The 26,116-nt window shown below is 36.9% G+C and overlaps 1 protein-coding gene across 1 annotated transcript; it reads right to left on the bottom strand.

Moving 5' to 3' along the window:
* Nucleotides 1–5,689: 5,689 nt before the first annotated feature.
* Nucleotides 5,690–24,174, bottom strand: ANXA1 (annexin A1). The gene is made up of 13 exons (XM_008142073.3): nt 24,091–24,174; nt 18,059–18,138; nt 17,857–17,965; nt 17,265–17,359; nt 15,528–15,641; nt 15,041–15,131; nt 13,438–13,517; nt 13,180–13,236; nt 11,583–11,676; nt 10,067–10,162; nt 8,909–8,967; nt 6,943–7,065; nt 5,690–6,038 (listed from the first exon to the last, which is right to left on the bottom strand). The coding sequence occupies exons 2-13, from the start codon at nt 18,122–18,124 to the stop codon at nt 5,982–5,984; spliced, it is 1,041 nt and encodes a 346-aa protein (XP_008140295.1). The 5' UTR covers nt 18,125–18,138; nt 24,091–24,174; the 3' UTR covers nt 5,690–5,981.
* Between the last annotated feature and the right edge of the window lie 1,942 nt (nt 24,175–26,116).

The following is a 26,116-nucleotide window of genomic DNA, read 5'->3' as shown; positions in this document are numbered from 1 at the left end:
TGACTCAGCTTGGGACTGCGCCTGAATTTCTATGGACTCCTGTGGTGGGCCTGACAAAAGAAAAATTCTGAGCTGTCCTAAATTAATTTACAGTGGAGTGGGCAGGAGAGAGAGAGCAAGAGACTAGAGTCTTGAACCGATTAAGAGCTGTGAGGCAACCAACGGTAAACTCATATTCCTGAATGTATGTTAGAGCTTTCCATCGCCTTCTGGAGTGACTACCCGACACCACGGCATCCCTCCCCTCCCATGCAAGAACTGTCAGGATTGTTGCCTGTAACCACTCACAAGTAGTAAATATTTCTTACAGACAGACTGTGCACCTATCATAAAACTACCCCACATGCACTTTCCCCGCCCCCACTTATCTGTAGCTCATGTAAATTCTTTCAGAACAACTCACATCTTCCTTCCCCAAAACACAATGTGTAAAAGCGCCATCAACTCCAGGACAGTGGGCGTGTTTGTCTTTTCCTCCTGGCCCTGTTGCTGTGGTTTAGATTTCATCCAGGTCTCAACAAACCCTTTGTTTTAGAAAAGCTTGCCATGAAAGTTTCTTTTGCCTAAAATAAACACACACAGCCCTAACTGGTTTGGCTCAGTGAATAGGGTGTTGGCCTATGAACTGAAGGGTCCCGGGTTTGATTCCAGTCAAGGACACATACCTAGGTTGCAGGCTTGGTCCCACCCGCTTCCCACCCTGGTTGGGAGCATGCGAGAGGCAACCAATGGATGTGTCTCTCTCACATGGATGTTTCTCGCTCTCCCCCTCTCTTCCACTCTCTGAAAATCAGTGGAAAAATATCCTTGGGTGAGGTTAACCAAAATAAAATCCTATCTAATAAAAGAGTAATATGCAGATTGACCATCACTCCAACACACAATATGGCTGCCCCAATGTGGTCAAAGATCCTGCCCCCATGTGGACACAAGATGGCCAGCAGGGGAGGGCAGTTGGGAGGCACCAGGCCTGCAAGGGAGGGCAGTTGGGAGGGACCAGGCCTGCAAGGGAGGGCAGTTGGAGGCGATCAACCCTGCAGGGGAGGGCAGTTGGGTGGGACCAGGCCTGCAGGGGAGGGCAGTTAGGGGCAAACAGGCTTGCAGGGGATCAGTTAGGCATCAACCAGGCTGGCAGCGGAGTGGTTAGGGGGTGATCCGGCTGGCAGGCAGAAGCGGTTAGGGCAATCAGGAAGGCAGGCAGGTGAGCAGTTTGGAGCCAGCAGTCCTGGATTGTGAGAGGGATGTCCGACTGCCCGTTTAGGCTCGATCTGGGATTGAGCCTAAACGGGCAGTTGGACATCCCTTGAGGGGTCCAAGATTGGAGAGGGTGCAGGCTGGGCTGAGGGACACCCCCCTTTCGTGCACGAATTTCGTGCACTGGGCCTCTAGTAAATAAAATAAAATAAAATAAAATAATAAATAAAATAAAATAAAATAAAATAAAATAAAATAAAATAAAATAAATAAAATAAAATAAAATAAAATAAAATAAAATATAATATAATATAAAATAATAAAATAAAATAATAAAATAAAATAAAATAATAAAATAAATAAAATAAAATACACACACACACACACACACACACACTGAAATCCTTAATGAACAGTTATATTCAAGTCATTTTCATTTCCTTTCTTTGATCTCATATCTAATTTTTTGCTCCTTTTCACAGGTGCTTTCCCTACCTTTACATTGGATGCCTTTGTAGTTTCCTATCCCTTTGTAGGATAAAACAGTCAATATATAAGCTCTCATAAGGTTGACAATACTGAATTTAATAATCTGCAGGGAGACAAGAATCTAAAGAACATAACCCATAACCGTTTATGACATGCAAGAAATCTCATTCCATTTACCTTTGCCATAGCTAGAAATGATCTGATATTTCTGATATTATGGTTCATTTCATAATGCATGATCATATCAAAGGAAGGTTTCTTTGGTAGAAAGGCATTGCAATCTCCCCAGAGTAGCAACAGCTACTATTAATTAATATTTATTGAGGTGTGTGTGTTTTTTGTATGTGCTATCTGCTTAGTACTCATTTCGTTTTCCTCACAACTGTAGGGGAGAGGAAAATGCCCCCCTTTTCCTTTCAGTTCTTCTGGCTGATCTGATAATCAAATTGACATGAGACTGATTAACGGGACAAAATAACCGAATTTAATGACGTATGTCCACGCAGGGGTTCTGTGAGAATAGGGGCCACAAAGACAAATCAGGGATTTGAGGCTCCTATGCCATGTTCAGCTAAGGAGAGAGGGGAGAGTGGTGGTCTAGACTACAAATGGAAGGTCAGCATTCACAGGTGGATGAAATGGAGCAAACATTTGATAAACACATTCTTGCTGGGCCACCCAGAAACAATGGGTCACAGCGTGGAGGTCAGACTTGCCAGGTTCTGCCTCTTCCAGTTCCCAGGAAACCACAGTCCTCGGTGGGTGAGGGCGTTCCCCTTCCTGGAGCGAGCTGACTCCTCTGTCCAAACCTTGTCAGCAGGCTGAAGGGAGGTCACAGTTCTCCCTGCCTCTTTTATTTCATTCTCTTAAAAAGAACCAGCTCGAACATAACATTCCCCAAAGACACATTTTGAGGTGGCAAACTCTCCTTTCCCTCGCAGCCATCGCTATCTTCATTCTCTAATGAGCAGGGTGAAGAGGTCAGCGAGTGGCGGGGCTGGGATTTAAGTCAGGCAGCCTGACTCACTCTGAATTATGGTGAAGAGGCGCTCACCTTCTCTGAGTCATTCCTCCAAGTCATGGGATGAACAGCGGTAACCATGGCACGAAGGTGCACTGTGTACCCACCGAAGCTAAAGGAAGGATTTGGAAGGTGGGTCGCCCTGGCTTCTGAGTCAGTGTCCCAAGGAAAGAAAGGATCCTTTCCGCACGGCTGAGTTTTGAGTTTCAGGACACAGAGCGCTTTCTCCTCCTGCACTTCTGGCTCGGCCTGAAGTAGCGGCACAAACCCCAGTGCAAGAAAAAAAAATTTTTTTTTCATATCATTCCATTTTTTAAAGTCATTTCAGTTTGGAGCTAAGAATTAGCTTAATCTAAGCTTAATCATCACAAGGTCTAGGTCATCTATAGCAAAAGAGATGGGTAAAAAAATTTTTTTAAATCATTCAGTTATATTGGCTGATTGGCATATCCTTACCAAATAGCTTAGTATTTGGAAGCAATGATTTTTTTTTTCATTTTCTTTTAAGTGATTTTATATTTAGCTTCCCCTCTAATTTCTTATGTACCTTGTAAGTGTCAGTTACTTTACCTCCATTATTTCTAGTGTTATAGTAACTCTGTGAGGCAGGTGGTGGTAGTAGTAGTAACATTAGTAACAGTAGTAGTATTACACTGATTAAAAACTATAGCTTAGAAAAGGTAATTATTATGGTCAGGGTCACTTAGTAAGTGGTAGAGGCTTGATTAAAACTTGGATCTCTCGGGCTCTAAGTCACAACCCTCTGTACCTCTCTGTTCCCATATTATAATAAAACTTTAGCAAATATTCACAGATGTCTTATCTTCTTTCTCTTCTTTGCTAGCAATATTCCATGACTTCCACAAAGAAAAAAAAAAAGCCCCATGTCTCAACCCTCATTTATTGAGTGTGATCTAGTGAACTATGATGTAGGTATGCCAATAAATTGGACATGACTTTTCAGCACCCCACAAAAACTTGTTCCAAGGTAGTTATTTATTGCATTAAAATAATTAGGAGAACCATGACTTTCTGCTTTAAAGGCAATGACAATGTGTGAGTTTGCATAGACAGTTCATGAAAGATATTGCAAATGATGGTACATGAAATGTAATGGCATGCTATCGTCCTACATATGGCATATTATCTATTACAAAAATGGTGGTCATAATATCTCCATTCTTCCCCAAATCATTTAAGACCATGCCACTTCTCCTTTAAGAGGTGAAATGTAATCACCCTCCTCTTAAATCTGAACATTCTTGTGCCCTGCTTGTAACCAAAATAATGTGGCAGAAGTAATGATGAACAAATATTGATACATTATTAACTAAAATTTATAATTTATATAAGAGTTCACTCTTTGTATTTGTATAGTTCTGTAGGTTTGCATAATGCATGTATCCACCACCACAATATTTACAAAATAATTTAACTAGCCTAAAAATGTCCAGTGCTTCACTTATTCATCCCTTCTACCTTCCCTGAACCCCTGGCAACTGCTCATCTTTTTGCCGTCTCCATACTGTTGCCTATTTCAGAATGTCATATAGTTGGAATCATACAGTATGTGGCCTTTTCAGATCGGCTCCTTTAATTCAGCAATATGCACTTAAGGTTCCTCCAAGTCTTGATACATCATTTCTTTTTATCACTGAATAATAAATATTCCATTGTGTGTATGTACCACAGTTTGTTTATCTTTTCACCTACTGAAGGGCATCTTGGTTGCTTCCAAAGTTTGGATATGATTTAAGTGGTATAATCATTTGTGTGCAAGGTTTTGTGTGGCTATAACTTTTCAGCTCATTTGGGTAACTACCTAGCAGTGTGATTGCTGAATTGTACAATGACACTTAAACTTTGTAAGAAACTGCCTGTCTTTACAAATGGCTGTAACATTTTACATTCCTATGAGTGATATTTGTGAGTTCCTGTTGCTCCTACATGAGATGAATTTTAGCCATCCTAACAGGTGTGTAGCAGTATCTCATTGTTGTTTTAATTTGCAATTCCCTAATGATATATGATGTTGCATATCCTGTCATATGCTTACTTACCACCTTAATATCTCTGGTGAGGTGGCTGTTCAGATGTTTTGTTCTTTTTTGTTTGTTTGTTTGTTAATCCTCATTGGAGGATATATTTTTCCCCATTGATATTTAGGGTGAATGGAAGGGAGAGAGGAAATAGTTCAAAGTGGATTACAAACTTAACTGTAAAATGGAACTATAACATTTCTAGCGGGGGGGGGGGGAGGGCGAAACAGAAGAAAATTTTCAGGATCTAAGGTTAGGTAAAGAGTCTGTATATGTGACACCAAAAACACAATCAATAAAATAAAAAAAAATTGAAAAACTGGACCTCATTAAAATTTAATATACTGGCTCTGAGGAAGACTCTATTAAGAAGATAAAAAGACAAGCTATATACTGAAAGAAAAATTTTGAAAACCACATATTTGACAAAGCACTGGTATCTAGACTACATAAAGAATTCTCAAAACTCAACAATAAAAAGACAACAATGCAAAAATACAAAATAGTGACAATCCCAAATGCTGGTAAAGCTGTGGAGAAACTAGATCACTTGTATGCTTATGTGAAAAAGTAAAATGATTCAGCCACTCGAAAACAGTTTGACATTTTCTTAGAAAGTGAACATGCAGCTATCTTTTTCAAGTGAGAAATTTTTATTGCTGTTGCCATTTTTTCTTTACACTGATTCACAAAAATAGCAGAATGTCCAATTATTACAATCACTGATGCAATAAATCCATTATTAGACAGAAACACTCGATAATCTGTACCAAGGTGATAAAATGTAAGGAATCTATTTTCTAACTCTGTATTTTCTTTAATATGTAATATCTATTTCATTAAATGATTATAGTTTAGTATGGAGGCTCCTATCCCCTGATATTAAATTAAACCACTACATTACACACAGAAGAAAATCGGAACAGAGGAACCAGTAATACACCAATTGTCCTGTAAAATCATTTTATTTTCTGTTACATAAACATCTTTCTCAGGTAATGTTAACAGAACAACCTATTATGGGGTTTTACAGTTTGGAGCAAATATATATTTTTAAAACTTATCTCTATTATACAGAGTTGTGATATAAAAATGATTTATAGGCTATAGTTTTCAGAAAGCAGTTAGCTAGACTAATCCTGCTGAAGAAACTTTCCTATATAAATCTGTAACATGGCATGAAAAGATATGATTTAAAAATCTTCTGATCAAAAAGCTTGAAATCATCAAAGGAATGTTTACTGTCCTCCACAGAGAGACACCAGGATTTTTTCATAATCTCCTTTGGTGTCATCCTGTTGATTAAAAATAGAGTATTACTTAATGCTACCTGAAACCACAATCAATATAAAGTATTTTTAAATAACAGAGTAATTATAATCTTAGTAGACTGAAGAGTAGTAGAACATACATCACAGTACATCAATTATCCAGGATCTTCAATAAGAATATTATTTATGTAATTAAATAACTTAATTCGTATAGCAGATAACTGATATTTGTTAGTGGGTTATGTAAAAGCAATGCGTGTCAAGATTCAGATTGTGAACTTCTCTGAATTGATTATGCTGTGTATTAGAGCTATTATTTTCCAAGAATAAGATGCCATACAGAATTGAGTAAATATAACATAACAATCATTTCAGATCTTAAGGAATATCTGACTCATTCACTAGAGAAAGTTATAAGCTTGTGATTTTCTCGGTAGATTACAGTTATTCGTTATATGTAACAAATTGAATTTAAATAGTCACCTATCTTTCAAAACCCTTGACTTGCCTTTATTTGTTAGCATTATACTTTATTTCTTAACATTATAATGAGATCACATGAACATGTATTTTATACATATTACATATGACAAAAATTAAAGAAAAGCTTAGAATAATAAGTCTCTAACCCTCTGATCAATATTCATTGCAAAATAAATCATTATATCTCCTTACTAATAACATTTTGGTTGCTAAATTTATGTATGAGAAACTAAATGTTCTATGAATGCTGAAAATTTTGAGTATTTTTTCAGTACAGAACTTATTAGTAGAATTTACCAGCGAAAGTTAAATTTACTTATAAATTATATATCTTAATATAATGAGTTAATCTTACATATAAAATTTATAGATATAGTAAGTCAGTCTTTCTCTTTCAAAAAGAATTATAATTTGTGGGGGTAGAATTATGAAAATCACAACATACCATGATGGCTTGGCAGAGAGAGACACCATACAACTTCTGATAGCATGCTTTGATGTCATTCATGTCGATTTCAGAACGGGAAACCATAATCCTGGTCAATATCTTATGACGTGTTCCAACACCCTGTCCAAAACAAGTGCGGGTTACTTGTTTATTATTACTCATAATAGAGCAGGATATGGGTTTGAATACAAAGCTCTTTTGTTAACTCATATAGTTCTATAGAGAAACTATCTCTACATTAAAACACACACATACACACACACACTTTACACAAGTGGTAATAAAATGACAAGAACCCAATCGCTACATCAGCAGTGTTTTAAGAGCTTTTACAGCCTCCTAACTGGCCTTCCACCATCCAGTCTTTCCTTTCTCTAAACTGTTCAATAATTACAAATACAGTGAACTATCTAAATTGCAAATCTGATAATCTAATTCACCTACTTATTTTTTAAATATATTTTATTGATTTTTTTACAGAGAGGAAGAGAGAGGGATAGAGAGTTAGAAACATCGATCAGCTGTCTCTTGCACACCCCCTGCTGGGGATGTGCCCGCAACCAAGGTACATGCCCTTGACCGGAATCGAACCTGGGACCCTTGAGTCCGCAGGCTGACGCTCTATCCACTGAGCCAAACCGGTTTCGGCCTAATTCACCTACTTAAAATCCTTCAATGGTCTTTTTTTCATAGGATAAAAAACCAAGCATTTTATCTGGGCTTGCAATGCCCTGCCTAATTCTACAATCTCTTCTTCCACTATGCACCATCACTCTAAATGGATTTATTATCTTGAAAGGGTAATGCTACCTCCTCCTCTTGGGCCAACCTTACTGTATCTCTCCATCTCTTCTACCCCTGTTCACATCTGGCTAATTCCTGTTCACTATCAGGTCTTAGTTTAGCTGAGAACAAGGCTACATTGACATCCAAAGTCTAGGGGTAGAGGACATTCTTCTCCTCTTCTATAATAGCATTGCCCATCAGATTAGCCCACTAAATAGAGCAGACGTGGGCTCAGGGACTGTACTGCCTAGTACATAATGGCACAATGCCTATTATTTCATAAGGACTCTTTTCTATTAATTGAATGGTTAAATCTCTCTCTCTCTCTCTCTCTCTCTCTCTCTCTCTCTCTCTCTCTCTCTCTCTCTCGACTTCCTTCTTTTGGAATTGTTAAAGGGAAAAAAAGACAACATCATAACTTTTCACAGTATAAGTATACAGGTGGCATCCTATATAATATGATGCAAGCCGGAGAATAAAGTGGCTGAAGTACATCTCAATACATCTTAATAACACCTTCTACTTCAGTAATCTTAGCACATTTTTAAAAGCTTAGAATGACATATTAACCCATGGCATGGAAGACAGACTAATAAAAAACAAATTAAACTTAGAAAAGGAGAGGTTGTAAAACTCACAAACTTAGCAGATGTAGGTTACTAAAATCACATTAAAAGCGAAATTATATCACCCTCCCTATGCTGACTCTGCTTTTATGCAAAGCATGAGTAACTCACAAATTACCTACAAGCTCACCTTACCATCTAACCTATAAAAAATACCACAAATCTAACCATTTTATTCTAATAAGGAAGTGTATTACCTCTTGCATTGGATGGAACCGTGATTCTTTTTAATGGGAAAATATTAAAATATTTACGGTTTTTATGCCCTAAAGCATCGGCCTGCGGAATGAAGGGTCCCGGGTTTGATTCCAGTCTAGGGCACATGCCCAGGTTGCAGGCTCAATCCCCAGTAGGAGATGAGCAGGAGGCAGCCAATCAATGATTCTCTTTCATCATTGGTGTTTCTATCTCTCTCTCCCCTCTCCCTTCTTCTCTGAAATCAATGAAAATATATTTACAAAAATGTGTGGTTTTCAAACAATTGGAGGTTTTGTGTTCTCTCCACTAACAATAATTTTCCCCCTAAGCAAATCATATAAGTAGAATCTTACCTTCATGGCCTGATGAAGCTTCTCAGCAAAGAACATTGGTTTGTTTGTGGCACACTTCACTGCAAGAGAGGCACATTTTAGTTGACATATTTATATACCCCAAAAGAAGAAAGACGCATATGAAAGAAATAGGAGATACTAGGTTTTGCAACAAACAAGATTCTATTCACTCCCATTTCTCACCTTGCTTCTCAATATGGGATACTTGTTTTATGAGAAGCTATTCTCTAGATGTTGGTTTTTAATATTCTTTCCTCATAACACCATCACCTCTCTCCTATTATCTTAAAGAAAAACAATAGCAGCTTCATGCTATTCTGAGCATACTCTTCTTAGAAATGTGGAAACCAGTTGGTGTTAAAAGCCGTATTGGCATATAATACATACTTTTTTCATGTCATAACAAGAAAAAAAGTGGAAAGGACAGGCTGTAAAAGGCAGCTGCCAAATAAAATGCTAACAGATGATCTAGTTTGCTACTCAAAGTGTTACCCTTGGACCAAAAGAATTGGTATCACCTGGGAGTTTGTTAGAAATGCAGAATCCCAGGCCCCACGCCAGACCTAGTAAGACAGGAATCTGTGTTTTGAGAAAATTTCCAGGGGGTTCCTGTGCACATTAATGTACGAGAAGCTGCTTTAGAACACAGGCTCTCAGCCCTACTTGGTCAGCTGAATAACATGAGAGAACTTTAATGTCTTTTTCTTTTAAAGACCTTGTCAGAAGCTACCAGAGAACTACTGAATCAAAACCTCTGGGCTTGCCTAGGACTATTCAATTGGCAAGTGACAGACCAGGATTTGAATCTGTTATCTAATTCCAAATTCCATCTTAATGACCATTCTGACTTTCCTCTGTGTTACGTCCAGCCTGGTGCATCTTGTGGCGTAAGCGGGGGCTCAGTAACATTTTCCACCTGCATATCTGTTTTTTTTCTAAAGGGAATGATATCTGTTATTATTAAGAAGGCTGTTGTATACATTTAGCTAACTATGCATTGCCATTAGGTTACATGTTGCCTCTCTCTGAAGCTTAGATTAACTATATCTGAGTTATTTCGCTTTTGGTATTGCTCTGTTTTGTTTGTTTTTAATTATGGGACAGCAATGATGACACAATTTTCTCTTAGAAAATTCTTCTCCTTCCAGGACTACGTACCGATAGTTGTGAAGCATTTCTCGATGTCACCTTTCATCTCCAGGTCCAGAACTTTGGTCATGTCATGCTGACTGTACTTGGTGTACTTCTGAAACACTGAATATGACATTTAAACTAAGAGATGTAGACAGCATCCCATTCTTTAGCAAACTTTAGCGAAATCGGGGCAACTGACTCAAAGCACTCCTTGGGATGACTGTACTTCACAACATATTTTAAAGCTAATTACTGAACTGAGTATATTTTGGATACTTCATCTTGTCCTAGGAATGTAAGTCACATGGCTGTTTTGGTGTTCTTGTATAATTGGGGGAAATTTTTGCAAGTGTTGACATTTATTAGAAATGGCATGTGATTGACAATCATAACATTTGCTACAATCAGAGCTAAGTGCCATAGCAAATGGATCTTCGCTTATATAAAAATCTGTATAGTAAGTTTCACTTCATTTTGGCATTAGAAATCAGTGTGCTACCCTATCTAATAAAAGAGTAATATGCAAATTAACCATCACTCCTATACACAAGATGGCTGCCCCCATGTGAATACAAGATGGCCAGCAGGGGGAGGGCAGTTGGGGGCGATCAAGCCTGTAGGGGAGGGAAGTTAGGGGTGACCAGGCCAGCAGAGGAGGGAAGTTGGGGGCGACCAGGCCTGCAGGGGAGGGCAGTTGGGGGTGACCAGGCCTGCAGGGAAGGGCTGTTGGGGGGGACCCAGGCCTGCAGGGGAGGGCAGTTAGGGGCAAACAGGCCGGCAGGGGAGCAGTTAGGCATCAATCAGGCTGGCAAGGGAGTGGTTAGAGGTTGATCAGGCTGGCAGGCAGAAGCAGTTAGGGGCAATCAGGAAGGCAGGCAGGAGAGCAGTTGGGAGCCAGCAGTCCTGGATAGTGAGAGGGATGTCCGACTGCCCAATAAGATCGGGCCTAAATGGGCAGTCAGACATCCCTTGAGGAGTCCCAGATTGGAGAGGGTGCAGGCTGGGCTGAGGGACACCCCTCCCCCGAATTTCGTGCACCAGGCCTCTAGTTATTAGATATTAAACTTTAGGTAATTATTATGATGTTCTATTTGCCATGGCTTCCAGTAGGCTCAGCAAAATCTTGTGCTCAAAGGGAAAAACTCCTTTTAGTTTTTATTTCTGGAGCATCTACATGCACTTTTTTTTTTTAACTTAGTCCTGAGTTTTTTGTTTTTCTTTATTGTAATTTCATGTGTTCTATTGTATGTATATACTTTGTCACATCTGCTCCAAATATTTGGGGGGAATAGAAATAGTGAAAATAAAGAAATAATGCTCTAATGCCAAAGTCACAAAAGTGTTTCAAATACTATAAAATGATCCCTATACGAAGTTGAATTCACAAAGATCAATAAGGGGTCAGAAGCCCTATACAATATTCATTCGGTGTATGAGTGATGGCTGCTGATTAAGACTTTTTGTTTTCCTTTCTCTTATTTGTCCTCAAAAAAAATCGCATCTGCTATAAACAGGTTTTGGGAACACTTTTTTTTCTTACCTCTGCGAAGGTGGGGATAGCTTCTGCCGGTAAGAATGGTAGTGAACACATTCACATCTGTCCCTTTTCTCTTTTCTCCTGCTTCATATAATGCCTGTCAAGAAACACAGAAATAGATGCGTGGCCATCTGCTGACTTAATATCTGCATGAGAATGTTAAGATTTTCTAGGCATCTGCTTTGTATCCAAAAGGATCAGAATACACGATGCTAAGATTGAGAGTATCTTCCATAGTATCTCTCAAGGTGCCTTGCAAACATTAAAGACTGAATACATGTTTGAAGAAGAGATGTTTGATGAATTAAATTGCTTTAAGATTACATTCTATGTTAAGATAACTCCAAGGACCTCTCTAATTTTTATCTACTTTTAATTGTTCAAAGTAATTATTAGCAAATGGTACTAAAAAATCAACAATTCAACCATAAATAACCTAGGTCTTGAATTTTGATATTAGAATTTCTAGATTCAAATTTTGACTCTGTAACTTAATAACTCTGTAATCTTAGGTAAATAATTTAGCCTTATTTAAGTATAGGTTTTTCTCTTTTGTAAATGCAAAAGATAATCCCTCTTATTATCACACATTGTTCTGTTAACTTTAAAATCTTAATTGCCATCATTCTCTTGGAACACACTAATCCAAGTAGCTGCCATAAAACATACATCTTAGAGCTCTGATGGCCTTAAAATGGAAAGCAAATTTTAAAATGTCATAAGCAAATAATATTTTTTAGTATAGATAATTATTCAAATACAAACTTCAGTTATTTGGTTTGCTTACACAATTTCTATTAAAATGGTCAAATTTCCAATGGACAGAAGTTATTTTGGACTTTTCAGGCAAACTGATCTGATGTGTATACACTTATTCTACAAAAAGTTAAGGAATGCCTATTATGTGCAAGATAATGTACTGTTACTGTGAAGGGAGTGGGGGTGGAGAAATACCTTTCTATTCTTACTGTCTCACTGTGATGAATTGATAGAGACAATGTTATCCCAAGAGGAAGGCATATGCAAATAATAGTTTTATTTTTTCAACAGAAATTCCAAACCCTAAAATGGTACCATTTTCTAATGTTGCCAATGGACTGGCATATTAATAACCAGCAACCTCACTGAAATGATATATAACAATATATTTGAATGTATATAAATATGTTATTATAATTGTTTTATAATTATAATATCATTACTATAATATTTTTACAATGTAAGCTTATATCTACAAGCCATTTCAAGTTCATTGTTAAAAGAATGTTAGATGTGCTTACTCTTTCCACTTCACTTAATAAAAAATTATGCCTGATAAAATAAAAATCAGAGTTTTCTTAATATAACAATTCTGTGGAACAACCAATCAAATTATCATTGTTCCCTTTCAACCCTTTCCTACTTTATGAATAATGAGATCTATTGAAAACATCAAGACTGCATTTCTTTTTCTTGGATTGCTCAAGTACAGAACAGTGCCCATCATTCAGGGAATGAACGTTAGGTGCCCTTGGCCTCTTGAGGCTTGCTTTCATGTGGAGGTCATCCGGTATAACCTCACGTAAGGCAGGAACCATTTGAGGTAGGAAGTATTGCTTACCCTGGCATCTGAATCAGCCATGTTCTCATTTAAGGAAAAGTCCTCAGCCCGGTCACCCTGAAAAAAATAAAAATCCCATTCTCTTGGTAAGTTGTTTACTAGCATGGAATCACATGATTCATTTAATTCCCTTAAAATCAAATAAATAATATTCTTTGAGAGAAAAGAGAGTCAATTGCTCATTTCTAGAGTGAGATGAAATCTAAAATTTTACTCTTCATAAAAGAAGAGGCCTTCCCTGAATCACGTGAATTATACCTTAGCCAGAGCGAGCAAAGCCGTCCGGTAATCTCCAGAGGTGTCTGAGGTGATGTCTTTAGCCAGGTCTCTCTTCAGTTCTGAAAAATAAGAGAGGTATGTTTTGCAGTAAATTAATGATAAATAATGGTGATGTTTATAATAACAGACATCTCTATATTGGCTTGAAAATGTCAATGCCAAATGTTCAATGACTTATGGAATGTATTCAAAATATAATTTTTTAAAAATAAAAATAGGATATTGGACCAAGTAAAACTTTGGATCATCAAATTTATATCCTCTAAGGCAATGAAAGCAATTTAGACAATACTATGAATGAAAACCTACAGTCACAGAGCTTTTGCTAATATGAATTGCATAGGTATTAAATAGTTATTTCTGAAATAAACATGCCAGAATTTAAGCAATGTGATGGAATAGAGCAGTTATTTAAAAGAATAAACCAGAGGTGCTTGCTTGAACACAAATTATTCATTTATTTTCATTATAAGTATATATAATATAGTTTAGTTATGTATGTATATAGATAGACTTAAAATTTTTATTTTATAAACACCCTTGCTTAACTATGCAAAATAATGCTGTATTAGGAAAAAATTAACTGAATTTATAATTAACCAGAAGATGGAACAATTTAATAAGCTATCACTAGACTATATCTTAGGTATAATGGGAAAATATGGCTATTGCCCTTTGTAAACTATGTTTTATTGAAAAAAAAACTAAAAATAATGCCCCTCTTGATTATTATCACTTATAAATGAATAAACTAAAAATAATGCCCCTCTTGATTATTATCACTTATAAATGAATTAAGATCAATATTGATAATGAGATAAATGCTGAAAATGAGGTTGAAATCTTCCTTATTCTGATCCTTTTATTAAATTGCTCCAAAAACAAAATGCAAGGGCCATTGTATTCTCTGTGCATGGGATGAAAAGTCCAGATCTGCATATTGGTTTGGGAAACTAGAAAAGGAAAATAGGAAGGACCCAGTATTGCTCAGCTACCATCTTTACAATGTTGAGCATATCATTTAAATGAGCTGTTTCATTGAATAGAATAAATGAGCAATGGCTTGTTCTTTCATCCCTATGGATGCAACTAGACATAAAGAATAAGCAAATCATTTATGTGCACAATGCTAAAGTTCATAATGGTACGAGTTGCCATCTCAGGATTATAAGTACCTAGCTCTTTACCTTTCCAAGGACAAATGGAGAATTTTTTTTTTTTGGAGATTTTATTTTTATTGTTACCATTTCCAAAATAAAGCTCATCATCTCCACTTAGAAAATTCTTTGAATGTAATGCTTTGAATTGACTTCCATTACAATACTATGGAATTACAATACTATTAGTCTTAAAGGGACACTTTATTAAAAGTGCAAACATTGTCTCACTTCAGCACCCCAACAAATTGAATGCTACCCAGTAACAGTGTGTGATTACAGTAGACATGTGAAAACAATAAAAAAAAATTAGTATGTAGAGTTTCAAAGTCCCCCTAATTAACACCCATATTCAATTTTAAGAAAAGTATTTCACATTTCCTTTTCCAACTAAGGTACTTGGACTGTTGGACATTAAAACTTACCTTCTCTATAGACTCTGTTAATTTCTCTGATTTCTCTGTTAGTTCTTGATGCCAAAATTTCATTCAGAGTGTCTTCATCAGTTCCAAGGCCCTGAATTAAAAGGAAGAGGAAATGCAGGAAAATCTTCACTTGAGAGCATCAACTAGTTTTTGTGTCCTGAAATTTGTTGGAATCTGGCATTTAGTCCATTTCCCACAATATTTAGTAATTACAATTAGTTCTATCTGGTATACTGCTCTAGAAACAAAATGGCTTTTAAACCAATATTTTGGACAAAGATGTAAAAGGTGAGATATATGACTGATATAGTGACATGTTGAGCATGGGAATAACACAGCGATTAATGACAATTTTAATTAATTAATCATTTTATTCCCTTAATTGATAGGCCCTATACTAGATGTTGAAGATACAATAAGAGGCCTAAGTGGATTTGACCTACACATTCTTTTCAGGAAAGAAGTGTTTCCTAAATCAGGCATTTACCTTCATGGCAGCACGAAGTTCTTCCGCATCATACTGGGCTGGAGTTTTTAACAGAGCCAAAGCAACTTCCTCAAGGTGGCCTCTAAGGCCTTTCCTCAGGACTTCATCCAAGGGCTACAAGAAAGATTAGAATCAGGGCTTACAATAAGTAACAGTGCTAGGTTACACCGCAATGTAGCGTTACCTGACCTTTAGGTAATTTTATTGCTGATTCCTAAACTCAACCATATTTAGAGCTCCTCCCTTTGCATACAAAAGGCACCAGATTTTTAGAATGTTACCTTAATCTTTTAGAGTGATTAGAATGAAATTTTACTAAATTTGTTGATAACTTATTTTTTAATATTTTTCATTTTTTTATTTCTTAGCTGTGAAGTTATTTTTTATTGAACTTATTGTCGTGATATTGGATAATAAAATTGCATATGTTTCTTGTGTACAATTCTATAATTTATCATCCGTCTATTGTAATGTGGTGTGTTCACCACCCCAAATCAAGTTTCCTGCCATCACGATTTATCCTCCCTATAGGACAGGGTTCTCAATCTTTTATAGAGGGAAGAAACCACAAAGCTCAAAGCATAGGGTTGTGTATAAACAGAAACTATAGTAAGAATTCTTAAAAATATATATAATGTATTAACAATATTTCCAGACTTTGAGGTTTGCACTGCTCAAAGAAGCACTATAATCAGACACTGACATGTAGTTTCCTAAGTGCATTCCTTAAGAAACACTGCCCTTGTTTGGTGTAAAAAATACAAAGATTACGTTTAAAGTAGTGTGGGCAAAAAAGGGGCCACATACTAACCCTGACAAGCTCCGGAGAGGCCTGAATGGAGAGCCTTACAAACTCAGAGACAGAAAGTAACCACATAGGATCGGATGAACATAGGTTTCCTCACTGAAAGCAGGTTGTGGCAGGTAGTCTGGTACTAGACCCGCAGCTTCCTGGACAAAGGTCAATCTTGACCTGAAGTGAGCCAGTAAAATGTTTTTTTTTTGCATCTAAAATGTCAGAGTAATTACCTTTGCCGGACCCCTCAGGGCACACCCACCACCAGCACCAGAGCACTAGATCACAGAACCCTCACTGTTATCTTCTTCCTCACAAACCATCGCTATGTGCTGTAACTGTTAATTAGCTATCCTGTACCCACCTTAAACAAGAATGTGTCTCTCCGTTTTACTTTTCATCCAATCCCAGAGAATTCCCTGTTTTTGCTTTACCCTGCCCCCTTAATCTAAAAATAATGAAATTCATGTATCCCTCCTTATGTCTCCTCCTTTGATTCTAATGTATAAAATAAGCTGCAAAACTTCACATTTTACTTCCTGGCAATTGTCATTAGTTTGGCTCAAATAAACTCATGAAAATTCTCTACGTCAATAGTAGAATTATATGTATAAATTTACACTTAGGCATTAACTCAGTTTAAATTTTAGCAGAAGACACATTTCAACCAGAACCTATTCCTTATCTAATTTTGATGTTGGTTATGTTGAAATTAAAGATTTGTCCCCAATACAGAACACATCTGCAAAGAACCTACACCACTAGGACAAAAGTATGAAATCAATACATTTGCCGGAATTGATTTGGTTGCAATCAAATGGATAAATACGGCAATCCCAGTCATAGTAGTTGTAATAGGAACTAGGTAACTGTGTTTCAAAACCCATGTTGAACACAAATGCAACTGAAATTAAATACCTAAGTTTACCACTCCAACCCACCTTTCCTTTTTCCTGGAGGTAAGCCGCTTTGATCTGTTGCCGCTGTGCGTTGGTTCTCTTAGTTAGAATGTCAATGATGGTTGCTTCATCCACACCTGGAAATAAAGGGCGGCTTGCCTTTTAAAATCAATTTTGTTCCTCAGTAATAACCGACATTAAATGATTCATTATCAAGGTGCTCCAAATGAAGTTCTTAACAAACTAAACAAAAGGGATCATATAGACGCAACTACTCTCCTCAAAGGGAAGCTTTCTTAGATGAATGAGAAAGAAAGAGGACATGGGCCCTGACTCGCCCAGTTACAGTGTTTGATCTTAATGCAGACCCTCCATGTGAGCAGCGGTGTTGGTTTCAGTGTTGAGTTTATGCTAGACATGAGCTGGTAAGGATATCTGTTATGGCAGCAGAGATTCTGCAGATTTAACCATTTGTTTTAAGTGGTAAGAAAGGAAATATAGCTTCATTTGATAAAGAAGTCCTATCTTCAAAATGAAACAGACTTTTTCCAATGCACATGTCTGTTTTTCACCAGCCATTCAGACAGCCATTCTGAAGTGTGCAGGAGGGGGCTGTTCAGGAAGACTTCATTACCTTTAACTGCTAATGCTCTATCCAAGGCAGCAACATCTGAGGATGGATTGAAGCTGGGAAAGGGGTACACTGCTGACCCAGGACCACCTTTGGATCCTTTAACAGTTTTCTGTGGATGAGAGAGAAAAAATTAATGTCCGCTCACTCCTATTCGTTTCCTTTTTAATATTTAACTAAGTTATTTTATTGTCACTTGACTTACGATGTATTCCGGCTCTTCATTTTCAATGAACCAGGCCTGCTTGAGGAATTCTGATACCATTGCCATTTTTAAAGAAGTTTCTGGAAAGAAAACAGATAGATGCTTTTACAAACCACAAATTCACCACACATATACATCACTCCATTCCCCTACAGACACAAGACATATTGGAGTAGCCTTAACTTGACTTAGCAGGATATTACTCTTAGAAGCATAATTAAAATGCTAGGTGTAAGTTTTTCAAAGGAGAATCTTACCCTTGAATAGGCACCCATCATCTCCACTCAGAAATGTGGCTCTTTCTTGGCTTATTCAGTCCCTGCCTTTTAGGAATCAGAGGACTACTATAAACAACATATAGGCTGAAGAGAGGAGCTGGTGATTCACTTCATTGCTCTAAACTTACAGACCAGCCCTAGCTGGTTTGGCTCAGTGGATAGAGCGTCGGCCTGCAGACTGAAGGGTCTCAGGTTCGATTCCAGCCAAGGGCACATACCCAGGTTGTGGGCTTGATCCCCAGTAAGGGGCGTGCAAGAGGCAACCGATCAATGATTCTCTCTCATCATTGATGTTTCTATCTCTCTATCCCTCTCCCTTCCTCTCTGAAATCAATAAAGCAATATATATTTTTAAAAATAAAATAAAAAATAAATAAACTTACAGACCAATAACTATTTGCCAAGCACTGGTGGTGCAAAAAAGCATCAAAACATCATTGCTTGCCTCAATGAACTTCAAGTTCCTGTTGCTCTCGGTGGGAAAAACACAAAAGCTAAAGAAACTTTTTAGAAGACGTGTTGGCTGGCCTGAGCCTCTCTTGAAATGAGCTGAGATTAACCTGGCAGAAAAGTGAAAGAGAACAAAACAGAGAGACACTTGTCCTATTTGGGGAGCTACAAGAAGTTCACTGGAACTAGAAAGGTGACAGAAGCTCCAACAAAGAAGTTTAAATGCATCCCTAAAACTTTTGGGGGAAAAAATTAATGGGTTTTTTAAAAGAAAGCAATATGATTCTATTTATATGTCGAAAAGATTACTCATCTATCATAGAGAATGGCTAAGAGATGGGCAAGATGAAAGATTAGAGATCATTTAGTAGGCCATTGTCGAATTTTTGTAGGATCCCAGAGAGCCTGAACAAAAAGAGCATAATATTTACATTTATAAGGTAAATACTAAATATGTGGCAATCTGAAGGAGTTGATTGAAACTTAAAACTCTATCCATAAAAGGATATTCAGGTACTATTTCTTTCCCCCGAATGATTCAGTATTTTCTCCCAATCCTTGGTATAAAATTATTTCAGCACTTGGAGTGCTCCTAATTTTCTTTTTTCTTTTTGAGCTGTTCAAATATTAGGCCTACATGTTTTTCCACCCAACACGAACAACTGGGAAATGGATTATTTTATACCAGGTGCTTTGCTCTAACAGGAGAGTGAAATTGCAACATGGCTGTAAACTCTATCTTAAAGGAAATTTCTGGAATTACTATCATGTTTCAGCAGTGCTTTTATGTAACCAACCATGAATATTTTGGGAACCTGAAGTGTGTGAACGACTGATGTATTTTCCGTGTTACCCACAAAAGAAGCCCCCAGAGATACTTTCTGTCCGGGCTTCTGTTTTTAGGAGCCTTTGCCCCAGGTCTAAACTGATATCTCTCCACGCCCTTCTGTTGATCCCTCAGCAGACTACTCCCATGAATATTTGTCAGGGAGACTGGAAGGATAATCTACGCCATTGTAAATTCTTCACGTGAAGCTAAATGACTCACGAGGAGTGAAACCGTACCCGATTCCTTAACAGCATGTTCAGACAGTATTTCAATCCACGCCTGTTAGAAAAGAACTGCAGTTCCAGGTAATGAGATTAAATGCCTGAGGGAAATAATCTCCAAAGCAGAAACTATCTCCCCTTCATTATTATGGGATTGTTCAAATTACTATTCGGTGGTCTGGGAGAAGAAACTATATATTGTGCACTTACTTAATCTCTCTCCACTCCCCGACCCAGCAATTGATAAATCTGAAGTTATTTCCTAAGGTAAAGTCCTGTTGTACAATATTTTGCACAAGGGTTTCATTCCTATTACATAATCTGGTGCCGTTGCCATTGGCATTTACAGAATTTCCTTTTCCTATCCTTTTACTGGCACATCAAAAGCATCTAGCAATTTCTGGCAAGGTTTTAGGTATTTGAAATTTCCACTTTTATCATCTCATCCAAGACTTTCATAAAGTAGAATCCTCAACATGTGTGATGTGATCACTCACGAATCCTCAAAAGAAAGTACTTTTGCACAGTTATAGAAACATATGTTTGACTATTTCTACTCTTTTCAATTAGAAAATAAAAACTTCAGAAGAGATTTTAAAAATTAAGGAGATTGTCAAATATAATTTTTAAAATGAGACTCACGCTAGAAAATGAGTCTTATGAGAACTTTCCCCTACTTCACTCGTTTTTGTCACTTTAAAATGATGCTTACATAATGCATCGCTTTCTTAACTTGAGAAAGTATAAGAAAATGGTATTGCTCTATTAATTCGATAACACAAAATAAAAAAAGGGTTGAATGATTTATTTACATAACAGTGTCCACAGAGGAAACAGCTTTATAGCATATCCTAGACTTCAGTGTGAAGTGATTTGGATGGCCTTGCAGAGAAACGCAGCCTAAGCAGGACCCATCTCGTGAAAGCAGTTGGAGGAGAATGGAAGCTCAGCTAAGCCACAAGAGATCCACTAGCTCTGAACAAAGCTTAGAGAAACAAGGGTTTTGAGAAGACGTCCGAAGTTGCTCTAAAAGAATTTTAGGAATCGCCATGTACTACTAATTAAGTACCTAAAGTCAACTGCATGTTTAAACACAAATGCATAGCAATGGCAACACACCTTACAAATTCCACAGCAAAAAAAAAAACATTTTGGCCAAAAACTTTAGCCAGACCATTCTGCCTGTTCGGGCCTTAACGTCATCTTATTTGAAGATGAAGTTGGCCATTGATACATAGGCTGACCTTCCTGGAAATTAACAACATTCCAGAATTTATCTGATTAGTGATCATACACTAACCTACCGATCTCATTTATCTGTGCATAAATGTGCGTAGCTTTCTAGAGATTAGCATTTTTTGTATATTCATGTATCCAAAGAGAGCTCTCTTCATCTCATTCAGCAAGGAATTAAAGAAGGAAAATTGCACAAAAAGTATGCCCACGGTGTTAGAGGGATCTACGCTTACTAAATGTAAGAAAAAGGTATTCCAGAAATGGTACATTAGCGATTGCACCCACTAGACAGTTTGAGAACGCTAGGCCTGTTACATTCAAGTTAATTGCCTGATTTTTTTTTTTTTAAATTGCGCTATGGTTGTATCCTTATTTTTTAAATTTATCCAGGCAGAAGTATTTGGAGGCATAGGGACATCATATCTGCAGAGTTCTCTCAAATGTTACAGAAAAAAATATCTACAGAGGGTAGAAGGAAGAAGGGGAAGGATTAATGACCAAGCAAATGTGGTGAACTATTAACAGCTGGGTTATATTTCACAAACCCTTTTCACACCTACCCGTGTGAGAGAAACTAATTAGACCGTACAATAGCATGGCTTATGAAGAGCCGCTTTATGAAAAGTAGCCTCACAAATGTTTTGCTTCCAGGCCTTGGAGTAGGGTGTTCCCTTTGCTTGGAATGCTGTTTTCTCTTCCACGCCCATAGCCCTTTGTCTCACTTCTAAGTCAGGAGTCAGCATAGACCTCACTGCCTCCTCCGGAAAGCCTTTATTAGTTCTGTGCTCTCCCCAAACATCCTGCTTTTACCCTATGGGAGCCCTACCATTCTGTATTACCACTTTGTACTTATGTGTCTTTTTACAGCAGCATTACATGAAGGCAATGCTAATCTACTATTGATTCCGTCCCTCCAATCTGGGCCAAAATGCCTGGCACTGTATTTAGTATGCTAAGAAGCATTATTGAGTGAATAAACAGTGTATGAGTGTTAATTATTTAGGAAACATATCTATGCTAATTTAACAACTGTTTCTACCCATAATTATAGGATATAAAAATGAGAATAGAGGCGTTCTAAGCCCTATTTTGATTCTCTTTAGCTGATTGTAGGACTTCAAGAAAACATTTAAGGTATCTAGGGGTCTTCATTTGTAAAAATAGGAGTGTTGGAATAAATAGTATCTAAAATGCATGATAGCACTGAAGTGCCAAACTTAAACTTTACCTCAAGAGGATGAAGTGGAAAAAATTAGCTTAATGAAGACATTATATAAATTGTGTCTGTTCTGATTTTTCTGATAAAAATTGATCCCATTTTAAAGAAAGATGAACTCATTTACTTCAAAAACTACTTTTGATTTATCACTGGAAAAGAATAGGGCCATTGCTTTAGCTCCATGGTCAGCAAACTGCGGCTCGCGAGCCACATTCGGCTCTTTGGCCCCTTGAGTGTGGCTCTTCCACAAAATACCACGGCCTGGGAGAGTCTATTTTGAAGAAGTGGCGTTAGAAGAAGTTTAAGCTTAAAAAATTTGGCTCTCAAAAGAAATTTCAATCGTTGTACTGTTGATATTTGGCTCTATTGACTAATGAGTTTGCCGACCACTGCTTTAGCTGATTTGCAAAATAAGCCATAAATTAATGGGTCTAGAGAGGATTAAGAGCAATCAGCTCAGCAAGCTTATGTCATCTACAACCTTTGCAGATCTTTTGAGTAAAAAAAGTATTTAATTAGCATGAGACTCTAGCTGGTTCCTTAATAATGTTATGATTGACTCTTTTGACAACATCAGTCAACTGTTGGGGAGCTGCCAGATGTGGTTAGTACCCGGGGCTAGGGTGTTGACCAACTTCTAGAGAAGAGGCCATTTCAGAATGATGAAACTAGCATTTCACCACATGTGAATCATTTTGCAATGGGCCTTCTCTTCCAGCCACCAAAAATACATTCGTGCAGGCAGAGGGGAATGTTACTTTTTCAAAGTCCATATATAATTTCAGACATAAACGAGTCAAGAAAAAAAAAAAACAATACCTTTCTTAATGAGCTAGCATTAAAAAGTAGATATGGGGCATTTAATTTAACACTCAAAATGGGCTAAGAGAAAAATTCTTGAAGGAACATTTGTAATGAACAACAGCCAGATATATGGTTATGATTAAAAATTCATTCCTTTTGAAAATGTATACAACACCAGTAAACACTCTGCTTTAGATTTAGGTTGTGCTTTTGTAAGGAGTGGCATGGCCATTATCTCATTCAACAATCAAGATGCTACTAAGTAGAATAACTTTAAATGGGTCATCTGGTTTTCCCAAGGGATGATTTATCTATCTGACACCTCAAAAAATGTTTCCTTCCCAGTAGGTTTCCTGATCAGCACTTGAAAGCCTGCCTATGACACAGACACTAACAGGAATAAGAAGGCATTCACACCCTCTTTAAATGACATGGTTAATAAGCAGATCCTCTTAATATTTATTTACATGGCATGAGTAAAACTAACACTAATTTCAAAATGTCAATTACAAAGGGCATGATACCACTATGAGGCCAGAATCTATTACGTTTTCCTTACAAAAGAAAATAAATGATGTCAACCATGCTATTTAGAAACAGTTCCCTGAAACCCACCCTGGCCTGAGTCCTTCCCCACACGCACCCCCCTACATCATGATTTCCATGTGGGGCACACAAAGCTCTTGGAAACTCACAACTTGTAGGCAAAAAACACATTCTCTCCTTCTTTTCCATGGTGAACTCACCAACAGTATAACAAGTCAGTATTAAGCAAAGTAATACTTTAAAATTATATTTCTTAACTAAGTAAAACAAAACACTACCATTTGTGATTCCCAAAATACAAATACCCTGTGTAATTTTAACAGAAAGATTTATCAAAACATATCAAACACAGTGAGCCATAAATCTTATAGCAGCAGTCATATGTAACATCATGATGGGAGAAGTTTTCAAAACAACCAAAACTAACTAAAAGAAAAACCAGGACTTACCTTTGTTTTCTGCCTTCTTACAAAGAGCTATAGAGAGATTCTTCTCGGAAAGTCTCACACTCGCACTGAAGCTTTGGGCTCCTGATTTTATAGAACTTGAAAGGAGACCACACCCAGCAACCAGAAGTTAGTAACTGGCTGTCTTTTGTTTGAAATACATGGCTCAGCCTTGCCCAAAACAAAGTGAAACAAGTCTTGCAAAACTACTCACCATGCCAACTCAGAGCTGACAACCCAAAGGAAAAGAAACGGAAGGACAGATTTTTTTTCCTCTTTAGTTTGCACAGTTTTCTTTTTCTCCAGAGGGACTAGTATGCAATGGATTTTCATATTTGCAGTACCCTCTGCTCCAGTTCTGATACCAAGGATTGACACCTTTTCCCCCACCTTAAACAGGCTTAAAATGAAAAAATGTTTAAACTTCAAAACAAAAGAGAACAAAAAAAATTTAAATACCTTTCAATTTGAATCTCAGCTCCATCACTTATTACTATGTGACCTTGGTAACATATTTAATTTTTCTGAACCTATTTCCACTTTTGTAAAATGGGGTAATATTATCTAGGCTGCCTACCCACAGGAATTCTTGTGACAATATATGTTTGTAAATCCTACTGTTATGGTATATAGTGCTAAATAATTCTCTATTTATACTTCACCAGCATTTTTCCTGCCTTCAGAATAAAAGGCTTTTTGTGATTGGATATAGCTTCTTGATATAAATAAGAAATGGAGCTCTAGAATGAACCATAATTTCAAACAAAGAAATTGTGATAATTATCCAAAATTAAGTATTGGCATTGCAGGAAGGCCTGTTTACAGTAACTCATATATATAGGAACAATTTTATCTAAACTTTGTTACAAATAAATTCTTGACATTTAGAGTATTTGAACAATAAATCAGAACTATAAATTAAAACGATTAATGGATTAGTTAGTAACTATGATGGAACAGGTATCATAAGAAATTTCTCACCTGATGCAAATTAGTTCTGGTAACATCACTGGTGATTCATTTTTATCCTTCATGAAATCTTACAAAATATTGTATGACGTTTCCATTAAATTGTGCACAAGTCTGAACTCTCCCACAGCATTCAGGTTCAGGCTAGGCTACATTTTGGTGTTTTCTTCTTTTTCCTCTTTTTCTCATAGGGATCTCAGGTACTTACTTATATGTTGGGTTTAGAAAAGCCAGTGAAAATACTTTTTCAAGACTGTCAGTTTTTTATAATACTTCCTAAATTCTCAATCCTGTTTTCAAAGAAATCAACATGTCTTGAAGTAGGATGATTATCTAATCTAAATATTTGAGAAAATGCCTATCTATATTTTGGGCACCTATCATAAGTATGTGTTGAAATAATTAATCAGTTACTAACTAGTGAATTGATTGATATAATTACAAATCAATCTTGACATGTAGACCAGCCTTCTAAGATCACGTTTATTTTGTCAGCTGAGAAGGGAAAAGATAATTACTCAAAATTTGTTTTTCTATTTGTATTTGTAACTTGGGTAATGGAAATGGAATGGAATCTTTGTACACAGTAACACTCTTAGGAAATAAGGAAAATGTCCGTGTACCTTTCAAACAATTTGACTACCTGTAAGAAACATATAGTCTCATTTTGTTTTGTTTTTGTGGTTACCAGTAGCATAAACCCAGAGGAATTGCTTTATATATTTGAATTTGTAATGCACTGGCAAACCTATTATAGCAACAATAAAAGGGTGCTTGTGGAAATAGTAAGGAAAAAATAATTAGAAAAACACTTTTTCCAAAATTCTAGTTGTAACTTAGAAGGCAAATGAAACTCCCAAATATAAAAAGAAAAGAAAATCACGAATCATGTGTCAATATTGCTGTGAATAATCTGTTAGAACCGCCCCTCCCCCCCCACACACACACAATAATAATGCTAAGTGCATTTGTGGAAATAAAAAACATCATATATGTTACTATTAACAGCTAAGGGATAATCACGGGTTAAATACTTTATGTGCTTGAAATGCCACGTACA

This window comes from Eptesicus fuscus, chromosome 15 (genome assembly GCF_027574615.1).
Source record: "Eptesicus fuscus isolate TK198812 chromosome 15, DD_ASM_mEF_20220401, whole genome shotgun sequence".
Classification (NCBI taxonomy): Eukaryota; Metazoa; Chordata; class Mammalia; order Chiroptera; family Vespertilionidae; genus Eptesicus; species Eptesicus fuscus.
This window is presented reverse-complemented; position numbering and strand designations above follow the sequence as displayed.